Below are 24,998 nucleotides of genomic sequence, written 5' to 3'. Positions count from 1 at the left end.
CTTTCCTTTCTTTTTCGTCTTCTTTCCTCTTTCTCTCTTCTTCTGCTTTTCTCCGTTTTTCAATCGCCTCCCTTTTCTTTTCATCCAATTCTCTTTCCTTCTTCCTTTCTGCTTCTTTACGCTTAAGAGCTTGTTGTAATTTCTTTTCTTCTAAAATTCTTTCCTTTTCTTCCTCTTTCTTTTCTTTTTTTCAAGTGCTTCTCTTTCATCTTTGTACAACTGTCTCAGTTTTTTGAGCTCAGCCTTTTCTAAATGCTTTAACTTATCAAAATTACTATCATCAGGTTCTTTAACTTCTTTAAATTTCCGTTTTCGGCTTGATTCTTCACGTTCTGACTTTGGTAGCAGTACAATTCTTCTAGGTGACTGTGACCCTTCTTTCTCTGATGGTAGTTCTGGACCATACTCTTCATCTCGACGCAAACCTTTGTCTTTACTCTTCTCTTTGAATCTTCTGTCTTCATGATGATCTTTAACTGATTGGCTATGTGATCTGCTTCTATCTCTAGATCTTTTCGGGGGTGGAGTTCTTTCTGGAGATTCACTTCGTGAGCTTTGGGATGATCCTGAACGTCCACTGCTACTACTTCTACTACTACTACTTCGACTTCTGCCTCTACTTCTGCTTCTGCTATATCTTTCTGGAGAATGTTGTTGATAACTATGCGAGGGCTGATATCCACCGGAAGCTTCACTATTTGGGGGATATGATTGATCATATCCTTGTTGAGGTGCATTAGGTGGAGGGTATTGAGTCCCATGTTGGTCAGGATAATACGGAAGCTGTGGTGGCTGAATTGGTGGCGGTACATATCCTTGTTGATGTGGAGGGGGAGCACCTGGATGGGGGAAAAATGGTGGAGGAGGAGCAGTTTGATACTGCTGAAATGGTTGAGAGTGAGGCGGGTAAAGTTCTGGTGGTGGTGGAAGAGGCCTACCATACTGATCATACATAGTGGTTGGTGTTGGAAGGAGTGCAAAAGGACCTGGCTGATGAGATGGTGGTGCTCCTTGTTGAGGTGGTACCCCTTGTTCATGAGAGGGTACCCCTTGTTGAGGCGGTAACCCTTGTTCATGAGAGGCCGGCACTCCTTGTTGATGGGGTGTAGGCAGCAGTGCTTGTGAAGTGGGAGCACTTTGCTGAGATGCAACTTGCTGCGGCATTGGCATTCTTTCATGCTGCTGCTCATAACCTTGCTGAGACTGAGTTGCACTTTGTTTAGCATCATGAATAAAGCTAGCTGCATTACCACCGGACTCTGTCGCTTGACGTAGTCCACTATCTAGAAATGAACTAGACGGATTAAATGAAGCTCGAGGTGGATTTTCACGCTGTCCTGCTAGAGATGTTATAGTTTGTGGTGAATCAGATGGATCAGTACTTGATGGCCTCACACTTGATTTCTTACTGGCACGAGCTTGTCGACGAAGTTTTTCTTCCTCTTCCTGTTGCTTTTTCTGATCAGCTATCTTCTTGGCAAGATCAAAATCAAAACCAATCACAGATAAAATTTTCTTTATCTGATCATCTTCAATCTCTCCTGATGTTTTCTCTGGTTGTTTTTCTTCTACAGGGGCTGGTACCGCTACCGCTACCGCTGGTTTCACTTCTGGAACATACTCTTCCATGGGCCCTGCTCGTTTGCTCCAAAAATCTGACGTGGATGGAGTCTGTTCCCGTTTCTTTTCAGTATCATGTTTAACATGCTGACTGTTGTCACCTGTATCTCCATACAAAAACAGATCTTCCTCATCTACTGAGCCAAAATGAACATCCGGTAATTTCTTCTGCATTTGAGGCTCCATTCCTGGTAGGGTATGGCCCCCATGATGAGATGATGGAAAAGGATTATTATATTCTGTTGAAGGGGTACCCTGCTGATTTTTATATGCATCTTGCACTGGTGCAAATCTATGCTGTTGATTTAAGTCCCCTTGAGTGTATTGCTGGGGTGGTAGATTAGTATGCTGTAATTGTTGACTTGTATGTGGGTACTGCTGCTGCTGTATTGGTGGTTGACCAGCCTGCTGTTGGTACTGATGAGGTGGTGGCAGGTGTGGCAGATGACTTGGGAATTGACCACCAGGTGCACTAGGGTAGCCGCTTTGGGAGCCCTGATGGTACATACCATCTGCACCTCCAGGCATTTGCTGTGCATAGGGTGCACCAGTGTGTGGTGGGTGTCCACCAGAGCCTCCCACAGGCTGGCTACCAGCTGCACCTGGGCGCTGATCTCCTCGAATTGATGTACTCTGTCTTATACTCTGCACCAGTAAAGTAGCTTGGGTTAACGCAGCATCTACAGGTGGTGTTTGAGGTGCACCAGCAGGTTTACCGTGACGTTCAGATGGTGAGAAGTCAGGACGTCTTCTTGGTAGATCACCTCTATCTCTCTCATAACTTCTTTCTCTGCTATTACCTTTGTGATTTCTTTCTTTAGGATATTGTCCTGTATCTTCCCTATTTTTTTCATGATCTTTAGGCCTAATCTTAGGTTTATCATCATTATTATAATCTCGTTCCTTGCTTCGTTTGCTTCTATTATCCTTATCTTTTCCTCTCTCTCTGCTTTTGTCTTTATCAAGGCTACTTCCATGTTGTCTGCCATCTCCACTTTTACTCTTTGGTTTGAGTGGCTTTCTTTCCTTTTGTGCTGCTTCATCTCTCAAGGGTGTGGTGTTACCAATAGAGAAATCTGGCAAGCTCTTCCTTTCATGTGGCATACTAAAGAAATAGGAACAAAGCACAAAAGATATTGATATTATATTAAAACTAACTACAGTATATTTCAGAATTATCTACAGCATTTTGAAAACATAATGGATCATATGCATTCACTCTGAACTGACAATGGGTCTCTGTTGTATCACGTACACATGTACATTGTACCATCCCTCACCATCAGGACCTAAGGTATTTTTATTAACCAAATTTAACTTCCATGATTTATAGCAACATTTCTTATTATGAATTTCTTACAAGGGGGAGCAAAATTTCCCTCCACAGCCTGAAATTTCCTGGGAATCAACTTGCTAGATTCCAAATTTTCTCAGGCCCCTATCACTGAACGCAATGCAGTCAGTGACAGTCAAGCCAATTTTATTGTCTGTAGTACTGCAGCTTCAAATCCCAAGATGTTTGAACACTAAAATCTCTGCTGTACGGTTGTGTGTCTTGAGCTCGCCACCAAAAAAAGGTGGCGACGTTACATTTTGCCAAAGTCGACTCAAAACAAATGATGATACATGTATCTCTGTCAAACAAGAAGGTATTGTCATGCTTGTGGTCTCATTTTATTGCTAAATAAAATGCACTTTCAACCCTGTAAAAAGAAATACTTGAACTTTTTTAATACTGACACTGTGCTTCATAGAATTCAGAATGGGCAGGGTGGCGGTGGTGGGGGAGGTGGTGGTGGGGATGTGGTACACACAAACTCTATGGGATTGGTATTTTTAGTGCGTAATCTGCTTCTGTAAAGGCTGTAAATTGGATTTGGACTCTATATAGCATCTAAAACACTCATGGCCTTACAGCTAAACAATTCTACTAATTGTTTTTAATAATTTATGATTGGTTTAGTCTAGAAAATACAAACTTTTCCATACAAAACTACCCGTTGTCATATTAAACACTGTATAGTAAGTAATGCAGATGTCTTCAAAATCTAAAAGTTACTGTAAAATTTTAATTACTTATCCTATCATAGTCAAAGTATAGATTTTCTGAAGGGAAATTTGACGAGGAATCTAAATATGGGCATATTTTTTCTGTATGGGTTAGGGGGAAAATGTTTAGGTTCAAAATATGTTGAATTGTAAAAAAATCTAACATACTTTGGGACACCCTATATTCCTAGATTACCAAACAGCTGTGATTTTGGTTTCTTCCAAAGTCAGTTGGCTCTCCATATCCTCTAACCAAATGAATGTTGTTTACTTCCAGTTTATTACTGTAAGTTGGTAATAAGCAATGCATTGAGTGACCCATTTTTTATCAAAATCTTTTTTATTCCACCCTGTATAACTTGCAGGTCACCCTGTATAATGAGTTGAAATGTATATATTTGAATTGCTTATGCCTTCAGCTTTCCAAAAATGTATACTTTTGCTAGTTTAGGGTTGATGATTGTCGAGATAATCTAATCAGAAACCCGGTTGGTGTAAAAATTCATAATATTTGTCATGTAACACTAAGGGTGGCGAGTTCAGGACACACGGCCGTACACATGCATGTTAAAAGATGCCTCAATATTATTAAGTCACTGACTATGTCATTGATACGCAAAAGTAAAATGTATCAAGATCATTTAGCCCAAATTTCATTAAAGTCAAGAATAAGAAGTTTGCCAAACCAAAACTGAGGACCTCTTACCTTGTCACCAGGTCTTCAAACTGTTTGAAAATCAATCATTAGTTTATATGAGTTTATTTACTATAGGCCCTACTAATTATCTTAAAATCTGGTACTGTTGAAATCCACTTTCAATTTAACTCCTGTGAAAGAAAAGGTACATGTAGTACAAACAAGCAACCAACAAACAAAAAATTCAGGCCGATTTAGAGGCTGGTTTGATTGACAACTTCATCCCCATTCCCCACATCATGATTTCTTTGCAAGCCCATGTGTGACATTTGGGCTGAAAAATGTTGTTTGGATTTTGCAAGGTCAGTGGAAATAATGGACTAAATCAGATCATCCTCCTTTGAAGTTTATGTTCTCTCCATTTAAGGTCAATTTGTCACATTGTGTTTTCTGTCTTACATGTACACTGTACATGGGGGCATACAATTAAAACAATCGGTTTCCAAATTTCCAGCGCTTTTGATCAGTAAAAAACATGCATACCAATGCCCATAGGAGAGTATGTGGGTAAGGGCCAGACTTATGTGCGATCGCATTATTTCCGCCAAAATTTGTGCACTTAAAAAAAATGGCTGTAAGCTTAAATTATTCTTTCACATGTTTAATTGTTATTTAAAAAGAACTAAATATTTTTACATCAAAATAAACTTAAAGTTACTGATAAACTGGAAATTCAACTTGAAGTAAGTCGAAATGAGAAAAAAGATGTGTATTTTGCACCATAAATCGAACAAGAGTCCTACCCTTATACTATAAAAAACAACACATTGATGTGAATCTGTCAATTCTAATAATTTGTTGCTTGAATTTAAGTGAAGTTCAGAATCATAGACCAGCTTTGCTTAGCATTCATGATGAAACTGAACCCCTGAAATTATGGCAATTAATTACCTTGGAATAGGTGCTGGAGGTGGTAAGTCTTGATAAAGATCATCAAGATCTTCAGATTCCTGCAATTCTTGGCTGACTGGAGGCCCCAGACGGTCCATTGCTGATTTATGTGTGTCCTCTCGCTCTGGCTCGGCAGTCTTCCCTTGGAAGCGTTCATTGCCAACTGTAATCCGTAGTGACTCTGTCTGCAGATGTGCTGATGACACACCTTTACTGCTCCTAAACTTGGGCTAATAAAAACAAGGGTGGGAGTGCACAAAATAGTGCAACAATTATTACCGGTATTTACATTTCTTGTACAATGTACAGTCAAAGTTACATGACAGTACATTCTGAATATTTAGCATGAAAGCAATGTTATCCTCAAAGTATCACTCTCAGCCTACATGTACATGTACTACATCATAATAAAACAATTTTGGCTAAATAATATTCAGCATCTAGTAACTAGTAGTTTCACGCCTCACGGCGATCGTCAGACTATTGCGCTGTTGTTGTTATGATCCTTGATTACGGAACCAAAAAAAAAAAAATATGCAAAGTAGGCCTACGCGGATAGGCCTACGCATAAAGACGCGTGGATATGAAACATACGCAAAGTAGACCCACGCGGATAGGCCTACGCGAAATAGATGTGAATTTTCCGCGCAATGTTAATGGCACCGCAAATCAAAAATCATAACAACAACTTAATTGAGCCTACTTCTTTTTTCTTGCGTGGCGACATTTTGAGATAAGTTCGGATCTTTTGTTTAAGAGGGTTTCTTCAGACATTTTGAGAATATAAAGTTTTTCTTCTAGACAAAGATTGCATTGACCGGATTCGCGTCTCTTGGTGTTTGATTGTTTAACTATTTCCCAGATAATTTCATAATTGGTCGCATGTCACAAGTTGGTACCCTAAAAAGGTGGAGGTGTTACAATTTTTCGAATGTAGGCGAATGAAAAATGTCATAGTGAACCAACCCCTTGTCCTATTGAGGTACTTTGGGTCTCATTTTAGAGCTAAAGAACAGGGCTAAAACTGTGTAAACTAGTACTTAAAAGTGAGTCAAACTAAATAAATGACATCAGCTGGAATTGAAAATTGATGGGGTGGAGGAGCAGGTGGGTGAGGAGCAGGTGGGTGAGGAGTAATGTATTAGCATAGAAAAATGTAAGATTTCCATAGTGTTGGTTTGAATAAATTATTGTATCTTCATAACTCCTTGTCATATTGAGCTTTTTAATGGCTCATTTTAGAGCCAATTACTCAAAGAAACAAGATTGACTTCAAAATGGATCAATTTCATATTCCATATTAGTTTCTCATTACGTTTTGTACCACGGGTTGCCTCTAAATGCACAGCAGTCAATGCAATCACATGCAAAAACTGCAAAGGTCCATATCTCCTTTAATATTCACTGTATCATGATAAATGTATGTATTTTCTGAAAGGAAATTGCACAAGGAAACTAATTTTTGCATTATAAAAATGGTAGGAAGTAGTGTTGGGAAAATATGAATTATGAATTAAATTTTAATTTAAAAATAACAACTTTTTTGGCGCACCATGTATATTGTGAATGCGATTACATAATTTTTTTTTGAAGGGTGAGACTGATGCATCACTATGTTGTGAACATATCCTAGCACATTGGACAAAATCCAACTTCAGACATTTGTTGTGGGGTATTTTATGTGAACAAGGTCCAATTTGAGAAAAACGCATTTGAAAATTTTGATTTACATTGCGGCCTATGGGCTAATTAGTTATGAATTAGGCAATTACGCCAAAACGATAAACATTTTTGAGGTAAAAATGGTATGAGATGTTGCAGTTTTACAATATCTATAACATATTAAAAAATAATTTTTTTGACCATTTTGACCATGTAACACAAAATGGACCACCTCATGACATGCGACCAATTGGAATAAGGCCTACTTCTTTTGAGGTTCCAAACATGTTTTGAAAGTTCAGTTTCTTTTTCATATTTTTCGTGTCTGAAGGACTTTGTATGGTTGCGGAATCTATCTTTGAACGGTCCTCCTGAAAGTCCTTATGTATACTTTAGATTCCACATCAGATGTTACAGTAGCTTTGTACACTATTGCTTCAGTCAAGCATTCTCCACGGAGGGGACAATTTGCTTTGATTCTACAGTTGCATTTCTTTGCGGTTTCGGTTTGTTTATGAGTCCTTACATGATCATATGTATTTTATAATGAAAATTTCCTGGACCATTAGACATTTATCTTAGTCTCAAGCACTAAATTTAAATTGCGAGGTACATATTCATCAAAATGCACAATATACATATGTATGGAATTATTTAAAGGTCCATAAGGCAAAAAACTTTTTCAAAATTGGGTTGGTGGGTTGCTTTTTTTTTATAGTTATTTTTTAAAGGTCATAGCCAAAACATGACTACCTTATTTAGCTTAAAATAAATAGCCCAAAAAATAGTTATGAATTGGGATATTTCTACCACTTCATTCATGTTTTAAAAACAGTTTAGAAGGTTACCGTAACCCGATAGACAGCATCAGCACCCCCCCCCAATATTTTTCATTGTTGATATGTTTTTGTATCACTCTCAGAGCCTATATGATAATACATGTAGATCATATTTTTCTCACTTACCATCCTGAAATCTGACGCTCCAAGTCAATATGTATTTAATGAAATGAAATGAATTGAAAAAATAATAGTCCCAAACAAAAATGTTTGGTAGACTCATAACCGGTGCGATCTTACCTTTCCGATGTTGATTAAGATACTTCTTGCATCGATCCCGAGATGCGGAAAAAACCAATAGTCATTTTGTCCCACATAAATGAATAAATAACAAAAAACCCGATCCCCGAGTGGACTCACCCATTCGGTGACGTCACCTACGATAATCATCCCTTATCCGACTTGGGCAGCCCCTACTCGCCAAACTTAGGGGCGGCGGGGTCGAGATAATCAACATCGGAAAGGTAAGATCGCGACGGTTATGAGTCTACCAAACATTTTGTTTGGGACTAGACTCAATACACCGTCGATCTTACCGTTTCCGATGTTGATTAAGATACTTCTTGCATCAACATCTGAAAGATCGATCTAGCAAGTAACCGACGGATGGAGGTACAAGATTGGCCAGCATCTGATAAGGATCGGGAGAGCATGGTAGCATGGTAATCGCGAGGTCAAACTATTTCCCCCCCTCACGGCCGGGAAACAGAAAGACTACGTGAACAGACAAAAATCCCTGAACTGAAAGTGCAGTGGTTAAGAATAGAAACACTGGTTCTTACCATGTTGGAATTCTGATTGTCCGCAAAACACCTGATACCCAACCACCATGTTATCTCTGCAGAACAGCCCTGGTGAACTTATCGCCTGGTCGTTGGTTTACGTTTTTGTAGTAAACCGTGGAAAAGGACGACGGGTTCTTCCAGGACACAGCCTGACAAATCTCTTCAATGGGGACCCCCTATGGTAGGCCCACGAAGATGAGATAGATCTGGTTGAGTGGGCCTTGGGGCGGCGTCTTTTGCCGCCCCGAGTCCACCAACACCTGGACCAGCCACCGTGCCAGAGTCTGTTTAGCGGCTGGACCGTGCGGTTCTGCGTGAGTGATAAATAAGCGGTCATGAGCCCTCTTAAGGTTTGTGTTCGCCAAGGTAGTGCTGTAGCGCCCTCACGGGCACCACAACCTGTCTTCGCTATTGACGAACCCTGGCCAATACTGGGTAGGAAGAGGGCGAGTGTCGGAATGTACTTCGCTCATTTTTGCAAGGAAATCCGAGGCGAAGAAACAGCGTCGCTCCGTTGTTGGTAAACACGGAGGCTGACTTCGAGACTGCGTGCAACTCCGAGCAGCGCCGCCCCGAAAGCCAACGCCAGAAGAAAGGCCGCTTAAGAGTGACGTATTTAAGGGTCGCTTTTGACAGGGGCTCAAAAGGGGACCCTTAATATACTCCAAGACTGTGTTGAGGTCCCATGGAGGGACCACCTTCCTTTCCGCAGGCGCCGTTGAACATACCGTCGAGAAGAAGACTTAGGGACCCATCTGAATTGATAGTCGACCCGTCTTCAAATCCCGATGAATCGAGAGAATGGCTGACTTGTAGTTGGCTATCGTTGCCTGCTGAAGTCCTGACCTGAACTTTTCTGTCAGAAAATCTGCCACTAGAGGCACAGGGGCTCTAGTGGGAGATGCATTTCTCTCATCGCACCATGCGTAGTAGGGAGCCAGACGCTGACTATACGCACGGAGGGTAGACTCGCGTCTACCCCTGGCGATGAGAGAAGCAGCTTCTGATGAAAAGCCTCCCTCCGCCAAGACGTTCCTGATAAGGGCCATGCAGCTAACTGCAGGTGCTCTAGTGGTAGACTTGGTACCTCTCCTCCGGGCATCCGGAGTAGATTTGGTAACTCGGGGAGTACTCGCGGCTGTGCCGCCAGTAGATCCACCATCGGTCGAAACCACAGGTGTTTCGGCCAGAACGGTGCTATCAGAATGACGTTGCAATCCTCCTCCCGATCTTGGTCACCACCCTTGCGAGCAGTGAGATCGGGGAAAGCGTAAGCAGTCATTCCTCCCAGTCTCACGGACAGAGCGTCCACGGCGAATGCCTGTGGGTCTGCGACCCTCGAGCAGTACACCGGCAGCTGATGATTTCGATGAGATGCGAACAAATCTATCGAGGGGTGGTACATCACCTCGAAGATCGTCTGGGCGACCTGCGGAGCAAGGGACCATTCTGTAGGTCCCGACACCTTTCCTCGTGACAGATCGTCCGCGAGGATGTTGGTGCCTCCCGCTACGCGCATCGCTCTCAACGCAATCTGCCTGGCCTTGCACCACCCTATCAGGCGTAGTGCGTGCAGGCACAACCGTGGTGACCTGGTGCCCCCTTGTCTGTTGAGGTAGGCCACCACGGTTGTGTTGTCCGCTTGGACAACGATATGAGATCCACGATCACCTTCTCGAAATGCTGGAGAGTTCTCTCCACTGCCCAAAGTTCGAGAAGGTTGATATGGAACTCCGTCTCCGTGGCCGACCATAGGCCCGAGACTGAGTCCCCGTGGCTGTGGCCCCCCCAGCCCAGCTTTGACGCGTCGGTCGTCACTACGTGCAGGAAACCTGACACCTTGAGTCAAATTGGGCTGATGGGTCCACCACCAGAGTTCCTCTCGCGCGATCTCCGACATCGGAACCGCGAGGGATATTGGGTGACGACTGGGCCTGTAAAAGGCTAGAAGGTGTAGTTGTATAGGCCTCATGTGAAAGCGGCAGTGCGGTGCGAGGTCTACCATACTGGCCATAAGGCCCAAAACCTTCATCCATGCCACAGCGGGTGCCCCTCTGACTCGGCCAAGAGTCGGGCACACCTCGCCATGTTAAATCACCCTCTCGGGTGAGGGCGCCGCATGATCCCCTCCTTGAGGTTGATCTGGGCCCCTAAGAATAGTGTAGGTGTCTGCGTCGGGACCAAATTGGATTTCTTGGCGTTGATCAGAAATCCCAGGTCCCGCACCGTCTGGACTACTAACTCCACGAGACACTGTGTCTCCAGTGGGGTGCGTCCGTAAATGAACCAATCGTCCAGGTAGCAACACATGTTGACTCCCCTGCGCTTCGATGCGCTGCCACCGCCCTGACCAGGAGTGTAAACACTCTGGGGGAGGTGATGTCGAATGGCAGGCATCGAAACTGGTAAGTTTGACCCTGTACCTTGAAGCGTAGAAACCTCTGATCTTGAGGTGCGATCGGAACATGCAGATATGCGTCCGAGAGATCTAGCGATGCCGCCCACATACCCTTGATGGGGCAGGCTGGCACCGAGGCGAGAGTCTCCATTCTGAACCTCTTGGGCCTGATGAACTCGTTCAACGGCTTGAGGTTCAGAATGAACCTCAATCGCCGGTCTTCTTTGGAGCCAGAAAAAAGTGCTCCAAAACCCCTTGGTGAAAGGGGGTAGACCGGGACAATCGCTTGCTTCGTGAGAAGCTGAGTGATCTCTGACAGTAGTGCCCGACGCTGGGGCCGTCTGGCGGCACTACCGTGGACCTCTGAATCGTGCAGGCGACGAGGGGTGGCTGGTAAATTCCAGCCTGTAACCCCCACTGACCACTGACAATACCCAGGCGCCCGGTGAGATGGCATGCCATCTCTGGGCGTAATGCACAGCGGCCGCCCACAGGGGAATCCTGTGGAAGTCCAAGGCCTGCCGGCATGGACTGTCGACCGCCGTGCCCTCGGGACCGATCTGGTTTGCCACCCTTAGAAGAACGGCTCTTCTTAGGGGCTTGCCATACGATCCAGCACTACTCTTGCGCTTCCCAGATTTTTGGGAGGTGCTGGAGTAGCCCTCGGCTCGGGTGTAGTCTGTGGTGCTGGCGTCCTGCTGAAGCCGGAGCTGGCGCTGAAGAACGCTTAGAAGACTTCTTCTTCTTGTGCTTCTTCTTCGCCTTACTGCCCTTCCCCTTGGTCAGGGCAGCCTCTGACTTCTTCAGAGTGCTCTCATTGGTGGCCTTCTTTGCCCGGTCCTCCACCGTAGCGCAAAAGGCCTGTCCAAAGAGTAGCCCCTGTCCCACCGAGTCTGACTTCTTCATTGCTTCAGCAAAGTCGGAGCCGTAAGTTGACTGGAGGGACAGACATGCATTCTCCCGGCGGCGAGATGACATCCTATGGGCTAGGCCCATAGAACTCTCGTTGAGGTTAGCTGTTAGCACCGCTAACAGATTAACCTCATGGAAGAGTTCGACGTTGCCCGTGGTCGCGTTCGCTACCTTCCTACCGAGGTGCTCGGCAAGCGTGGTAGCGACGCTAGAGACTCTGATAAGTGAGCGTGCTCGCTTATCGATGAGCTTTAGCTCCTCCTCCCACTGGGGGGAGAACGACCCGTGCGCCTTGGCCGCTAGCGGCAGGCGCTTGGCAACGCGTCTGGATCCATGTCAGGGACCCTGAGGTAGGTTTCGTAGTCCTCCTGCGAAAGACGCAGTGGAAGCGTGCGAGCACGCGGCGTCGAAGCTCCAGCGAGCCTGACAGCCCCTGAAACCTACCCTTGAGGTCCGCCGGGAATGCAAGTGCAGGCGACCCTTGTGTGGGACGCGCTAGCTGGGCATCCTACTGAAAAGATGCCCTGGTCCTCCTGAACGGACTCCTCCTGAGAGAAAGCCAGGCCCAAACCTTGGGCCACACGGCTCATCACCTCAGCGGTGTCCGCAGGCAGACCATTGCTAGCGAGTTCCTCACGGGGAAGCGGGGGAAGGATACCTGAAGCTAGCTGCACAGCCTCATCAGACTGTGAGTCGCTACTGGTTTCATCTTCCGACTCCTTTCCCTCGCCTTCAGACTCTGACTCACTCTCTGATGAGGAAGAGATCTGACGACGGGCATCTGAAGGTGGACAGGGAGGTGTCGCCACCGTGTGGCTAGCCAACTGAACACCAGCAGAAGAGGGAGTACTCCGCTAGACCCGAGATGCTAGCTATAGCACCCGGGATCCGCGACGCTCTCGCTGCTGTCGCCCTAGCCATAGCAGCATGCGGCCTACCCTGAGCTGTATCAGGGTTAGCCACTCGCCGCCCAGGCTGGGTAACAACTGGTGGTACTGCTTGTCCAGCGCTAGGCGGCACTTGCCACGGTGCTAGACCGTGGAAGAAACCACCCTGCGGCGGATACCACGGGCATACCCTGTCGGTAGCTGACCCTGAAAGGATCCGCCACCAGGGAAACCCCATGGAGCGGTAGTACCAGTACCGCCTCCCCCTGTTGCCACAGAGACTGTGGTAACCAGGACGCAGTACTGCGGTACCTGCGTGGTTGTAGCGTAGGGTGCCCGGTAGGGCTCCCGGCTGCGCATACCACTGTACCCATGCCTCACAGCGTTCCCCGCTAGAGGATCAAGTTGTGTGTATGGGTACCCGCTATACTGGCTGTCCCTTGGCTAAAAGGAGCTTGCCTAGTATCACGGGTAGCTGAGCGTGTATACCCTCGATCAGTCACCTCGCTACCTGAATAGGCAGTATCAATCAATGGAGCCATGCTCCGCTGAATAGATAGTGATCGATCATAAGAGGGTAATTGACCCATTGACTGTAATGGATCACCCACGCTCTGCTGGCTCTCGAGGACATAAGTGGGTTGTTGATCAGCCAGGCGGTTCAAACTACCTACCCTAACCTCTTGAGCCTCGCCAAGGTCGCTGTGTGTGGCGGACCACTCACGGCAGCTATGGGCGTGCATAGTGGCTACCACTGAAGTCGAGCCGTAGCTCGTCTCGGTAGCTGCCACTGTTTGCACTTGGGTCGCTGTCCCGTGAGAGACTGCGAGCCCAACCCCGGTATCGCCGCTAGCCAGTCCCGGAGGACAGCCGGCAGCCATTCCAAGGCCCAGGGAATCACTCGGCGGTCCCGCCATGGAACGCTGCCGTGTGACAACCCCAGTTGGTTCTGCTAAGACTACACCAAGCGTTAGCCCGGTATCGTCTCTGCTAAACCCATGCACGCGTTTTCATTCGACCCTTGCGGGAGCGAAAAGCGTGCTGCGTGCCGTGGATCAACCCAGGCAAGCCGGGTTCCACTGGCACGCTGCGTGCTACAGAACCGGCCGAGGCAAGTCCGCTGCACGCTGTATGCTAGATTCAACCCAGGCAAGCCGGGTACCCTTGGCATACTGTCCGTCGCCGGCTACTTCCGCGGGTGCTAGACCCGCTCGTTCGCCAGCAATAGACGGGTGTCCACCTGCAAGAAGCCTCGCTAGAGATCTCACTGGTAGACTGGTACTCGCCTGTTAGGGCAAGTACCGCCCTGCTGCCTGCTACTAGCTTACACGTAAAGTCAGTGCTTTCGCTGGCTGCTAGGCCTTCGGGCTCGCTAGCAGTCCCGGAGGGTCCGCCTGCTTGCCCGGGACCGGAGCCCCAGAGGTTACCTTAAGCGTGGCCCTTGCCGTCAGCGCTAGTACCTACCATATCAATCTTACCTGTAGGCTTCTGTTTCTTAGTCTTCGTCTTCTGTCTGTGTCGAAGCCCCAAACGAGCGCTAAATCCTCGAAGTGGATGTCCGATAAGCCTATGCAAAAGGAAGCACACTTATTTGATTTAGAGCAATCCCTGTGGGTGTAGCAGAGTGGATGCGGGTCCCACTCTGCCACAAGGGAAGGGCATGATTGACAAGGCCTGGACATTGTAGTAATCGGGAGCGTACAGCACTACCCCCCCGAACACAAGCTCAAGCCCAATAAACAGACCCACACGCACAGTGGCTGTCGCTGATGTAGTGGTATGATATAATAAATATATGAACAAAGGGATGAAAAACTGAAAACCTTTTGGTATAGATTTGTCAGGCTGGTCCTTCGAAACCCACGAACTCTTAGCAGTAACTCGTCATCAGGCGCACTGAAAGATATAACGATAGAGCACACCATAAACATAGCGATAATCACTCACCATACATGTATACACAGTACTGTACAAACATCTATTGTAACTTACTAGTCTGCTATAGTTGTTTTCACGTGAGAACAAAAAATAAAATGGCGTCCTAAGGGCGGCCATTTTGAAAAACGTGTGTCCTGTATCTGACGGAAACACTCATACAAGCTAAGTTTTGGATCGTTTTTGTCACTTTTCTAGTCGAAAAATGTCGTCAAAACTATCTCCCTAGCGTACTATACTGGTTGGTTTTTACCTCAGGTGTAACAAACAAACTGTATATCTTGTCCTTTGGTTCGTAATGATACTTAGCGTAGGTAAAGAAAAATCCACACGTCTATCTCATCTAGAAACCAAGGAGGATAAGGGATGATTATCGTGTGTGACGTCACCGAATGGGTGAGTCCACTCGGGGGATCGGGGGGTTTTTGTTATTTATTCATTTATGTGGGACAAAATGACTATTGGTTTTTTTTCCGCATCTCGGGATCGATGCAAGAAGTATCTTAATCAACATCGGAAGCGGTAAGATCGACCGTGTACTGAGTCTGAAATTTCCACAGCCTTTGAAATCGTTGGTAGGCAATTATTCATGTAAACACAATAAATTTAGTCTCCTTAGCAGCCAGTTTGTGTGGAGAGAATGGAACCAAACTAGCTGCTGAGGAGACTGCAATAAATTTTGCTCCAAGATGTTCTGATACATGTATAGGCTCTAAATGTCTGTAGTAATCACAGTTGCATCAATAATGTAGTGGTAGAGACCCTCACCTCTGGTTTGACATTATCAATACATGTATGTACCGGTACCCGGTTTAATTCCCGGTAGTGGCAGGATAGAATTTTTTTCCTGTCTAATTTTAACCCAAAATTGTTTACTTTCATGTACATATTGCACTGGGAAATGTATTTTGTTTCCTTTTTTCAGAATCAGTAACTGGCCACGCGTTTTGAACTCGCCACCCAAAAATGGTGGTGTTGTTACGCTTTTCCAAATCGAGACTCGTTCAAATTGTTAGGCCTATATCTCTGCTTAAACAAAAGGTATTGAAGTGTGTTTGGTGTCATTTTGTAGCTAGATATAACTGCCCTAACAGACCTCCAAAGGAGAATTGTTTATCTAAGATAGTGGAGTTAGAGTTGTTTGAGTTCAGAATGACCAAGGTGGTGGATGAGGCGGTGGCGGATGAGGCGGTGGCGGTATGTGCAAAGTCTATGGGAAATAAAGATTTTGTGTGTGTGCGTTGAATCAACTGATCATATCTTTGCATCCATATGGGCTACAGACATGGTTAAGAGCTCTTTTGAAAGATTATTAATTCTGCTCATTGTTTTTAATCATTTTTAACTCTTTATGATTGGTTTAGTCTATAAAATGCAAACCTTTATGTACAAAACTACCCGTTTTCATATTAAACACTGTAGTAAGCAATGCGGATGTCTTCAAAATCTAAAAGTTGCCCTAAATTTTTAATTACTTATCCTATCATAGTCAAAGTTTACATTTTCTGAGAGGAAATTTGATGAGGAATCTAAATATGGACTTCCTTTTTTTGTATGGGTTAGGGGTAAAATGTTTCAGTACAAAATGTTGAATTGTAAAAAAATTTGAACATATTTTGGGACACCCTGTATTCCGAGATTACCAAACAGCTGTGATTTTTTTTCTTCCAGAGTCAGTAGGCTCCCCCTAACCTCTAACAAAATCAATGTTGTTTACTTTCAGTTTATAACTGCAAGTTAGTAATAAGCAATGCATTAAATGACCCATTTTTATTTGGATTTTTTTATTCCACCCTGTATAACTTCAAGGTCACCCTGTACAGTGAGTTGAAATGTGTATATTTAAATTGCTTTTGCCTTCAGCTTTCCAAAAAAGTATACTTTTGCTAGTTTAGGGTTGATAGTTGTGGAGATATTCTAATTTGAAACTTGATTGGTGTAAAAATTCATAATATTTGTGATGTAACGCTAAGGGTGGCGAGTTCAAAACACGTGGCCAACTGCATAGGTGCGAAAGAGCCAAAAATGCACCTTGGAAAAACAAATTTTGCGTTGAACAACGTACATGTAAGGGCAGTGCAGCATGTTGTCGTCACAATCATCATGTCTGTTTTGCTTTGGATATGAGCATGCCACACCTCCAAAACTGGTAGTGGGAAGGACGTGGTATATGGTCATTTTCACAGTAAAGGGTGTAACTTTTGATTTTTACGGTCAAAATTTCAAACCACTTAAATATGTTTGTTTACTGAAATCATGCATAGAAGCAACTTAAATTCCAGAAAAATAATGTTTCAAGGCTTAAACCTTTTGATTTCTAATAAAAAATTTGACATTTCCATAACATTTTGGTTAAAATCTAAGAAAAAATGTATTTTACATAAGCTCAGAAAATTATGACATGAAAGCTGGAATACATGTACATGTATGTGAAATCCCATTCCAAAGTAAGTCAACAGATATAAGTTACATTTTATACATTTGTACCATGTTTTGCTATGTTTGTAATTGCAGTTTTGAAAATTTTAAACATCAAGTGTCATTTACAATGGAAATTTCCCAACCTTTTACATATTTTTTAAGTTTTAAGGGATACTACACCCTGTGGTAAATTTGTGACTATTTTTGCATTTTTCTCAAAAAAATAATAACACACTGGTAACAAAAGTTATGTATATTATTGGGGCAAGGAATCCAATTACTACACTGAAATTTCAGTGACTCAAGACAAGCGGTTCATATATATGATAGGAAATGAGGTACATCCTAGCGGTACCTTATTTCGTATCATAAATAACGAACCGCTTGCCTTGGGTCACTGAAATTCCAGTTTAGTAATTGGATTCCTTGCCCCAATAATATACATAACTTTTGTTACCAGTGTGTGATTAGTTTTTGAGAAAAATGCAAAAATAGAAACAAATTTATCGAGGGGTGTAGTACCCCCTTAATTGGGTTCCTAAAATAATTTATGTCTAACTTCACGAGTTACATTGTATTTGTTAGAATTGGCAATTCAAGCGATTTGTGCTTCGGAGGCTTCAGTTATTACAACACAGGTGATCATAAAAGTAAAATATTTGGCTAAATACTACAAGTTGACATGAAAAAATAGGTAAAAAATATCACAATTACCAATTTTCATGCTTTGCTTCTAAGTATTGAATTTCAGTTGTGACAAAAATTAAATTATCACAGCAAGTCATTTTGTTTGTTTCGGAGGCTTCATGTTAACAATGGTTAAACATTGCAGAAGTAGTTTTTTTGAAAACAACACTGTTGGGATCATCTAAGTTGTTATTTTCTTGTGTGTATTGAATCAATGATTCTATGCGGCAGATGTAGATTTATCACATGTTAATTTTTTCACCCATTATGGTGTTAACTTGTATGTGAAGCCTCCGAAACAGGCTTTCTTGGGTATCAGTATATTTTTCAAACATTAACCATAATATCAACAATTTTTTAATTTATGACATTCTGCACATATCAAGTAACAATTACAATGCAGATATCAGTATGAAACACACCAATTTAGATAAATGCATAGATGATAATTAATCTTATTGTTGTTTCGGATGCTTCATTTGTTTCGGAGGCTTCAATTGTTAACGGAAAGTTTGTATTGGGTCCCATTTTCAAACGGTGATATATATCTCCACGATTTAAAAACAAGTGACTTGAGGATCTACTTTGCTACATTTTGATAAATAGATTGGATGAGCTCTTTTATTTATATTTACCCAAGCTTGCTGATCAGTTTGTTTCGGAGGCTTCAAAAAAGCTAACGGAAAATCGGCTCTTTGAAGTCAAGATTTTATAAAAATTTTAAAAGCTTGCAAATCGACTAATTTTTGTTACCCATTTCAAGATAAGATATCAACTGTTATGAATCAAGAAGAAGTGAAGAAATAACCAAGAATTATGAACCAAAGCTATACCCACAAAGTTTGTTAACAATTGTTAACGGAAAATGAAGCCTCCGAATCGACAAATATCGAAGTCCGGTTCTCAAAAATACAGGGCTGTTCAAAATTAAATCTAATGTGGCAGTGTTTACTGAACATATGACCGTACTTTCAGGATAAGAAAAATTATCCATGAACTACATGTAACTGAAGAAAACACAGGTTTTTACAAAAATGGAACTACTGTTTTTTACAGTTTTTCAAAATGGCAATATTAAGTACATTTAAGCCTGCTAAAACAGAACGCAGTAACTCCCAAAGATGACTTATGTGGCCAAAAATCATGGAATTCTGTGGCTTTATTAGAACACTACGGATCAAAATGTTAAAAATCCAAAGTTGAAAATGACCATATATATATATGGCAAATAGTAAAGGTGTACGCCTACTGTGGCAAACCGGTTTCCATCGGGACATGCACGGACAGGAATATGACACATGTTGCTTGCCGGACCAGAATTCACACGTACCGTACTGGTCAACATTTTTGGCTTGCTAATTTTGGCATTTATACACATAATTTACGCTAAAAATGTTCTCATTTTTTTCACAAAGCTGCATTTAAAAAGGGGACAATATTTGACATTGGTCATTGTATTAGGCCCTTCGCACTTGATTATTAGTTTCCTGTTTACCGCCCGCGTCCAAAATTGAAAATCTCAAAATAATTAATTATTTTATTTTTATTTCTAATTTTCTCCTTTAAAATAACTTTCAACTACTTCTACTTGCCATTTTCTGACTTTAATAACATCAACAATAATGATGAATGAACAAAGAGTACAACTCCACCTTCACTTATTTATAAAATCAAATATTGTTGTGAAATAATTAAATGCCCGCTCTAGTCAAAACGCGTCAATAGTTGCTTGTAATAATTCAAACTAAATAAAGAAAATAAAAGATAATTAATAATTAATAATTAAAAGTCACCTCGTCCCTTTTTCAAAATCTTAAACAGGAAACTAATAATCAAGTGCGAAGGGCCTTAAGTTTGAAGACAATCATCCATCCAAACCAATAGGATTATCTCCCCCCCCCACCCCTTTTACTGCAAATTTATCTGGTGAATGAACCTTCTTCTGAAGTTGTAGTTGAATGCGTGTAAACAAAAGAGTATAAATTGTACTGTGTCTGTGTAGAAAATATTAATGTACTTGTGGGACCATGGCTTTAAATTGCAGCTTTGCCTCACTTGCCAACAGCCAAATAATAATTTAAGTACCGGTAGGGTCATTTCATGAAGTTGGTTTGAATTTCTAAATACCGGTACCATACTTGAAGCAGTGCCAATTTGTGTCTTGTAATCATATTACTGTACTAGCTCTGAAGCGCCTCAGTGCCGTGTGATACTCCTTTTGCGGCAAGCTTAGTCAGAAAACTGAGCCAGTTCTAAAGATAAATGCCCGGGGGATAAATGTTTTAATGGCTTAATATTGTTATTTGCATGCACACTTACAAAATCACTATGTACACTTTCATATTGCAGAACTTTATCATGTTTTGTTAAACACTCATTTGACTGCTGATCCGTTTTCACTGTCTTGAAACTTGTGTCCTTGTCTTATTCATACCACATGCTTATGCTTGCTCGAGAAACACTAGACACGAATTTGCTCACGGATGCGCGAGCAAATTCGTGGCTAGTGTTTCTCGAGCAAGCTGCGTATGACGTTACCAGAGTCACCAGACTGAGTCTGGGTACATAACACATGCTGTGCTAGAACAAATGAGTTTGTATATCGGCACGCCACTGTAAGTACTTATGTGTGTTGTATGAAAAATTGCCCTTCTTTCAATTCGCTCTATGGACGTTTCTATTTAACTTTGCTGTACAGTAAATTGCCTAAACTTCAAATTAAATACCGGTACGTGTACTTACCCCACTCGGAGACTGGAAATCTTCAGATTGACCTCGACGAGGGGACTCTCTTGGGGAGACTCTGCCTCTTCTGTTTTGATCTGGTGATTCACCCCTTTCTGGACTATCCCACTTACTTACTACGACTGATCTCATCAAGGATATCTCCATAAAAACCCGATGCCGCTGCAGTGGATGGTCTTTCATCATAAAACTCTTCATTTCGGGGAGGACTACCACTATAACCTGGACTTCTTCCTATTGATCTGTCACTGGGTGGACTATGCGAACGTGATCTAGGTCTACGCTTTTTATCATGGGAATCTCGATCACTGCCATGACTTCCAGAACGTTTGCCCATGTTGCTGGAGCTTCTTCTGTCATGTCTGTATGGTGATACGGATCTGTCATGCTTTGACCTGCCCTTTTCACTTGAACTTGAATGTGCTTTTCTTTCATGACGTCGATCTCGGTCTCTAGATCTATCACGGTCACTAGAACGTTCCCTCGAACGCTCCCTCCGACTTTTATCTCGACTTGACGACGACGGTTCGTCTCTGTGGCTATGGCGTTTGGATCTTGGGCTTCGACTTCTTGAACGCGATCTATCACGTTTTTCACGTCCATCTACCAGCAACGACCCTCTACCTAGCCCTCCTCTGGGGGGTATATATCCGGATCCCCGTCCTCTACCTCGCCCACGGATCCCCCGGCCACGTGGAGGTCTTCCTCCACGTCCCCGGAACACCATGGCTGATATATGAATTTAAAAAACAATGAATTTTCACTTGTTCAAACTGTATTTTCGCTTCTAAATACCGCATTCACCTTGACTGTACAGTGGCCATCATGGTTATTAATTAGCGTGAGCAGTGTTGCCAGAAAGTATGCCCATGCTCGCCCAATTGAGTGTGGAAATATTATAGTATGGGATTGTGGGGGGCAATATAAAGTGGCTGTGCAATGAGCCCTGGGGAGAGTTAAATCAGGGGGAAAGAAATTTTTGGCCTGGCTTTGAATACAGTACACTCGAGGAGCAAAATTATTTTCTCAACATTTTTTTGGCATGCAGAATTTGATGTGTTACAACCCCAAATTACCCGCTGTATGCCTGTTGGCGACCAAAGGTATTTTTTTACATTAGTTTTCCGCCCTTTTTTCGTTAATGCTACTTGCCACCCCAATCACTACTAGCCGGGCCTAATGATGAGTCTGAATAGGCCTATAGGCCCGAAGCCGGGGGGGGGAGGATTCCCCAGTAACAGAAAATTTTCAGGAGGCAATTGGCCAGCCGAAACTACTGGCAAGTAGGCCTAATCACTCATATTGGCAATTAGCTGGGGAGGGGCAAGCGGAAGACACATGGGGCCCTTAAATAGCTCTAAAAAGGGCTAAAAAGGGCTAGCCTAAAACGTCCCGCCGCAGATAGGCCTATAACCCAAAAGTGGGAGTGGAAGACCGTTTGTTGTGAGAAGAGGAAGCAATTTTGAATTTTGGGACGCCGTAAAATTTGAACCTCCCTGTGGGCTCATCATTGCACAGCAAATAAATAAATAAATAAATAAATAAATAAATAAATAGGCCTAAATAAATAAATAAATAAATAAATAAATAGATAGATAGATAGATAGATAAATAAATAAATAAATAAATAAATAAATAAATAAATAAATAAATAAATAAATAAATAAATAAATAAATAAATAAATAAATAAATAAATAAATAGGCCTACCGGTAAACAAACAAACAAATGAATAAACAAGTAGGGCCTAATGTTCAGGTGGCACTTCCATGGTACTACCAGCCCTCAAAAGTAGGCCTTACAGAAGTTAGGTGTGGTGCAATAATTATGTGTACCCCGGGGTGGTGAATTCTCAAAATGGTCTGCCAAAAATCGCTTGCCCCCCCCCTTTTGACGTGCCAAAAAACCGTTTTTGCCCCCCCTTTTGTTGTGCCAAAAAATCTTTGCCCCCCCCCCCCTTACCAATGCAAGATTTTTGGGAACCTGATTTACAACCTTAAATTGTCTTACCATATAATGCGAGCGCAGCGAGTAGGAAATTTTGCATATTTGAACGTGTTCCTAACGTTTTCCTACACCTTTTAGGGCATAGGCCTAATATAGAAACGGTGCCCAAAATATCTGTGCCCCCCCCCCTTTCGACTTGCCAAAAATCGCTTGACCCCCCCTATCGACCTGCCAAAAAATGCTTGCCCCCCCCTTTTGGCCTGCCAAAAACTTTGCCCCCACCCCTATAATTCACCACCCAGGGGTACACATAGGCCTAATTATTGCACCACCCCTTACAGAAGTTACAGTAGGCCTTTTAATTTTAGAAACTGGGGTCATTGGCGCAAAAAACAAAGAAAGAGGCTTTACCGTTTAGTCCGTTTTGGAAACCAGTAGGGCCTATTATTTTTTTTATAACTTGTTTAGGGCCTAAATATTTGTAAAGAGAGGGAGGAAAATTAAGAAATCATCCCAAATGTTTTGGGCGACAATATAGCAAATAATAGGAACACGGTCACACCACATTTCGCCAAAATACATTCTAGAAACGCTTGCTGTTAGAATAAGAAAAATTTTAATGCTAATTTATTGCACATTCTAGGGAAGCGTGGTTACCTTTTAAAATAACCGAGTGAGAGGGTTTTCAAGAAAATATTTTTCCTGTCAAAACTGAAGCATCCTCTGCATAAAAGAAAATATGAATATTAACTGCACATCATATATAACGATTCGTGATACCCAATTGTGGCACATTTGATGTCGTTTAAGAAGCAGAGAATTTTATTTCAATTTTATATACGCCAAAATATTTTTTTAATTGAGCAAAAATAAGGATAGAAAAAACGTTGAAAATCCTATGTGAATATTACATTAGACCCGGCAAAAGATTACTGTTTCGTTTTTATGGTAATCTAATCTTTTATTTCCTGAAAAAACATTTGGGGTCTAAAATGGAATTTTTATGTAATTGATAAAAACATCGAACGTGATACAAGAAAATGGTAGGTTTTCCTCTATAGTATTTTACTGACCATGGAAATGTACTGAGACACAAGCACGTGTCAAAATCGATATAATGTATTGTCCATACAGACGCCCAGTTATCACTGTTTATTATTGGATTTTTTTTGTATAAAACACGCAGTTAACGTAATTGAGCGCTAATAATACACATAAATGTTTTTAGGCAAATACAATTCCAAAATATGGTACGTTTTCTGCCTTTGCTTGTCACGTGGTAGGCCTATGTTGAAGTTGCGATTATACCTTCAAATAAGTTTCAAATGAATTCCAAGAAGACAAATGGCCGAGTGGTCTAAGGCGCTGGGTTCATAGTGTATCCAAAGCAGTCCGCCGCCGCCGCCGTGAGTTCGAACCCCGCCTCCGCCAAACTTTAATGAAGTAAAATTAAAATTGAAATTTTACTTTTAAAAAATTTCATATTGGGGAAATGTGACTGGCAGAATTTATGTATGGCGTGGAGTGGTGTGGAACACGGTTGGGTTTCTGATTTTGGTGGCGTTTGATACGACAAGCTCCTCGAAAAATTTTGCTAAATGCAGCGTGAGTTACAATTAATTTTCCAAGTTGCCAACTTTTTGAATTAAACATAAATAGATATAAATTAGGCCCTATATCAAAACTGAAAACACTAACTATTCTAAAGGCCAATCTAGTGATCCCAGCGAAGTGTAAAAAAATTCAAATGTGTATAAATTGCCCAAACATGAATGATACCGTAAGTCATTAAGATTATCTATTTTCCGGGGTATTTTTGAAATTTGTGAATTTTTGAGACAAAATTTATAATGCAAATAATATGTCAAAGACTTGAAAGAAGGGCCTTTTGCAACCTCTTCAGTCTCTGCCAACCAAATTTCAAAAGCAAATACATTTTTTAATTCAGTTTTAAAACCAATTACCGTGATTATGCAACGAAAATGAATGATGACAATACAGTGTGACTGTATTCACTGTAAGTTGGTCGACTAGGCCTATATCATTTAATGAACTACCGTATAAACGTATTACTTATAGCAATTAGGCTATGCTCTAATATTACCTATAACACGTTAGTGATTGTTACAATGTCTTTCAACATTTTCCCCCAGGGCACAGTGTAATTTACCAGTACCAACTTCAAAGTAATGCGCCATATTGCCTTAGCTCCAAAGCTGCAGCACCCATATTTATCCAACAGTCAAATATGTTGTAAAATCACTCATTAACTTTCATGTTCATTTATTTTCAGATTCAAATTATTGTTAAATTATTCAAATGCTTATATTTACCCAATAACGTATTTGAGATTAAACATTGACTTTGTTGTATATTTTACACCCTGCTACGATTGGTACACGCAGTCAGCAGTACTAGTGTTTATGCATGCAGCGCGTGCATAGCTGAACCCCGTTCCCACACACACACACACACACACACCCCCCCACACACACAGCGGCCATGCGAAAGATGGATTTTAATG

The 24,998-nt window shown here is 42.4% G+C and overlaps 1 protein-coding gene across 1 annotated transcript; it reads right to left on the bottom strand.

Moving 5' to 3' along the window:
* LOC140152649 (uncharacterized) lies at positions 1 to 21,369 on the bottom strand. The gene is made up of 3 exons (XM_072175084.1): positions 20,526 to 21,369; positions 5,258 to 5,487; positions 1 to 2,725 (listed from the first exon to the last, which is right to left on the bottom strand). The coding sequence occupies exons 1-3, from the start codon at positions 20,724 to 20,726 to the stop codon at positions 151 to 153; spliced, it is 3,006 nt and encodes a 1,001-aa protein (XP_072031185.1). The 5' UTR covers positions 20,727 to 21,369; the 3' UTR covers positions 1 to 150.
* Between the last annotated feature and the right edge of the window lie 3,629 nt (positions 21,370 to 24,998).

The sequence above is a fragment of the Amphiura filiformis genome, chromosome 5 (assembly GCF_039555335.1).
Source record: "Amphiura filiformis chromosome 5, Afil_fr2py, whole genome shotgun sequence".
NCBI classification, from domain to species: Eukaryota; Metazoa; Echinodermata; class Ophiuroidea; order Amphilepidida; family Amphiuridae; genus Amphiura; species Amphiura filiformis.
This window is presented reverse-complemented; position numbering and strand designations above follow the sequence as displayed.

What these genes read in the sequence shown, in the direction of transcription:
- LOC140152649 (XM_072175084.1), bottom strand. Translation starts at nt 20,726, where the DNA reads ATGAAGAGTTTTATGATGAAAGACCATCCACTGCAGCGGCATCGGGTT. An exon ending in ATTTCCAGTCTCCGAGTGGG is followed by an intron (nt 5,488 to 20,525) that starts GTAAGTACACGT and finishes TGTTTTTATTAG; the next exon opens with CCCAAGTTTAGGAGCAGTAA. An exon ending in CCTCCAGCACCTATTCCAAG is followed by an intron (nt 2,726 to 5,257) that starts GTAATTAATTGC and finishes CTATTTCTTTAG; the next exon opens with TATGCCACATGAAAGGAAGA.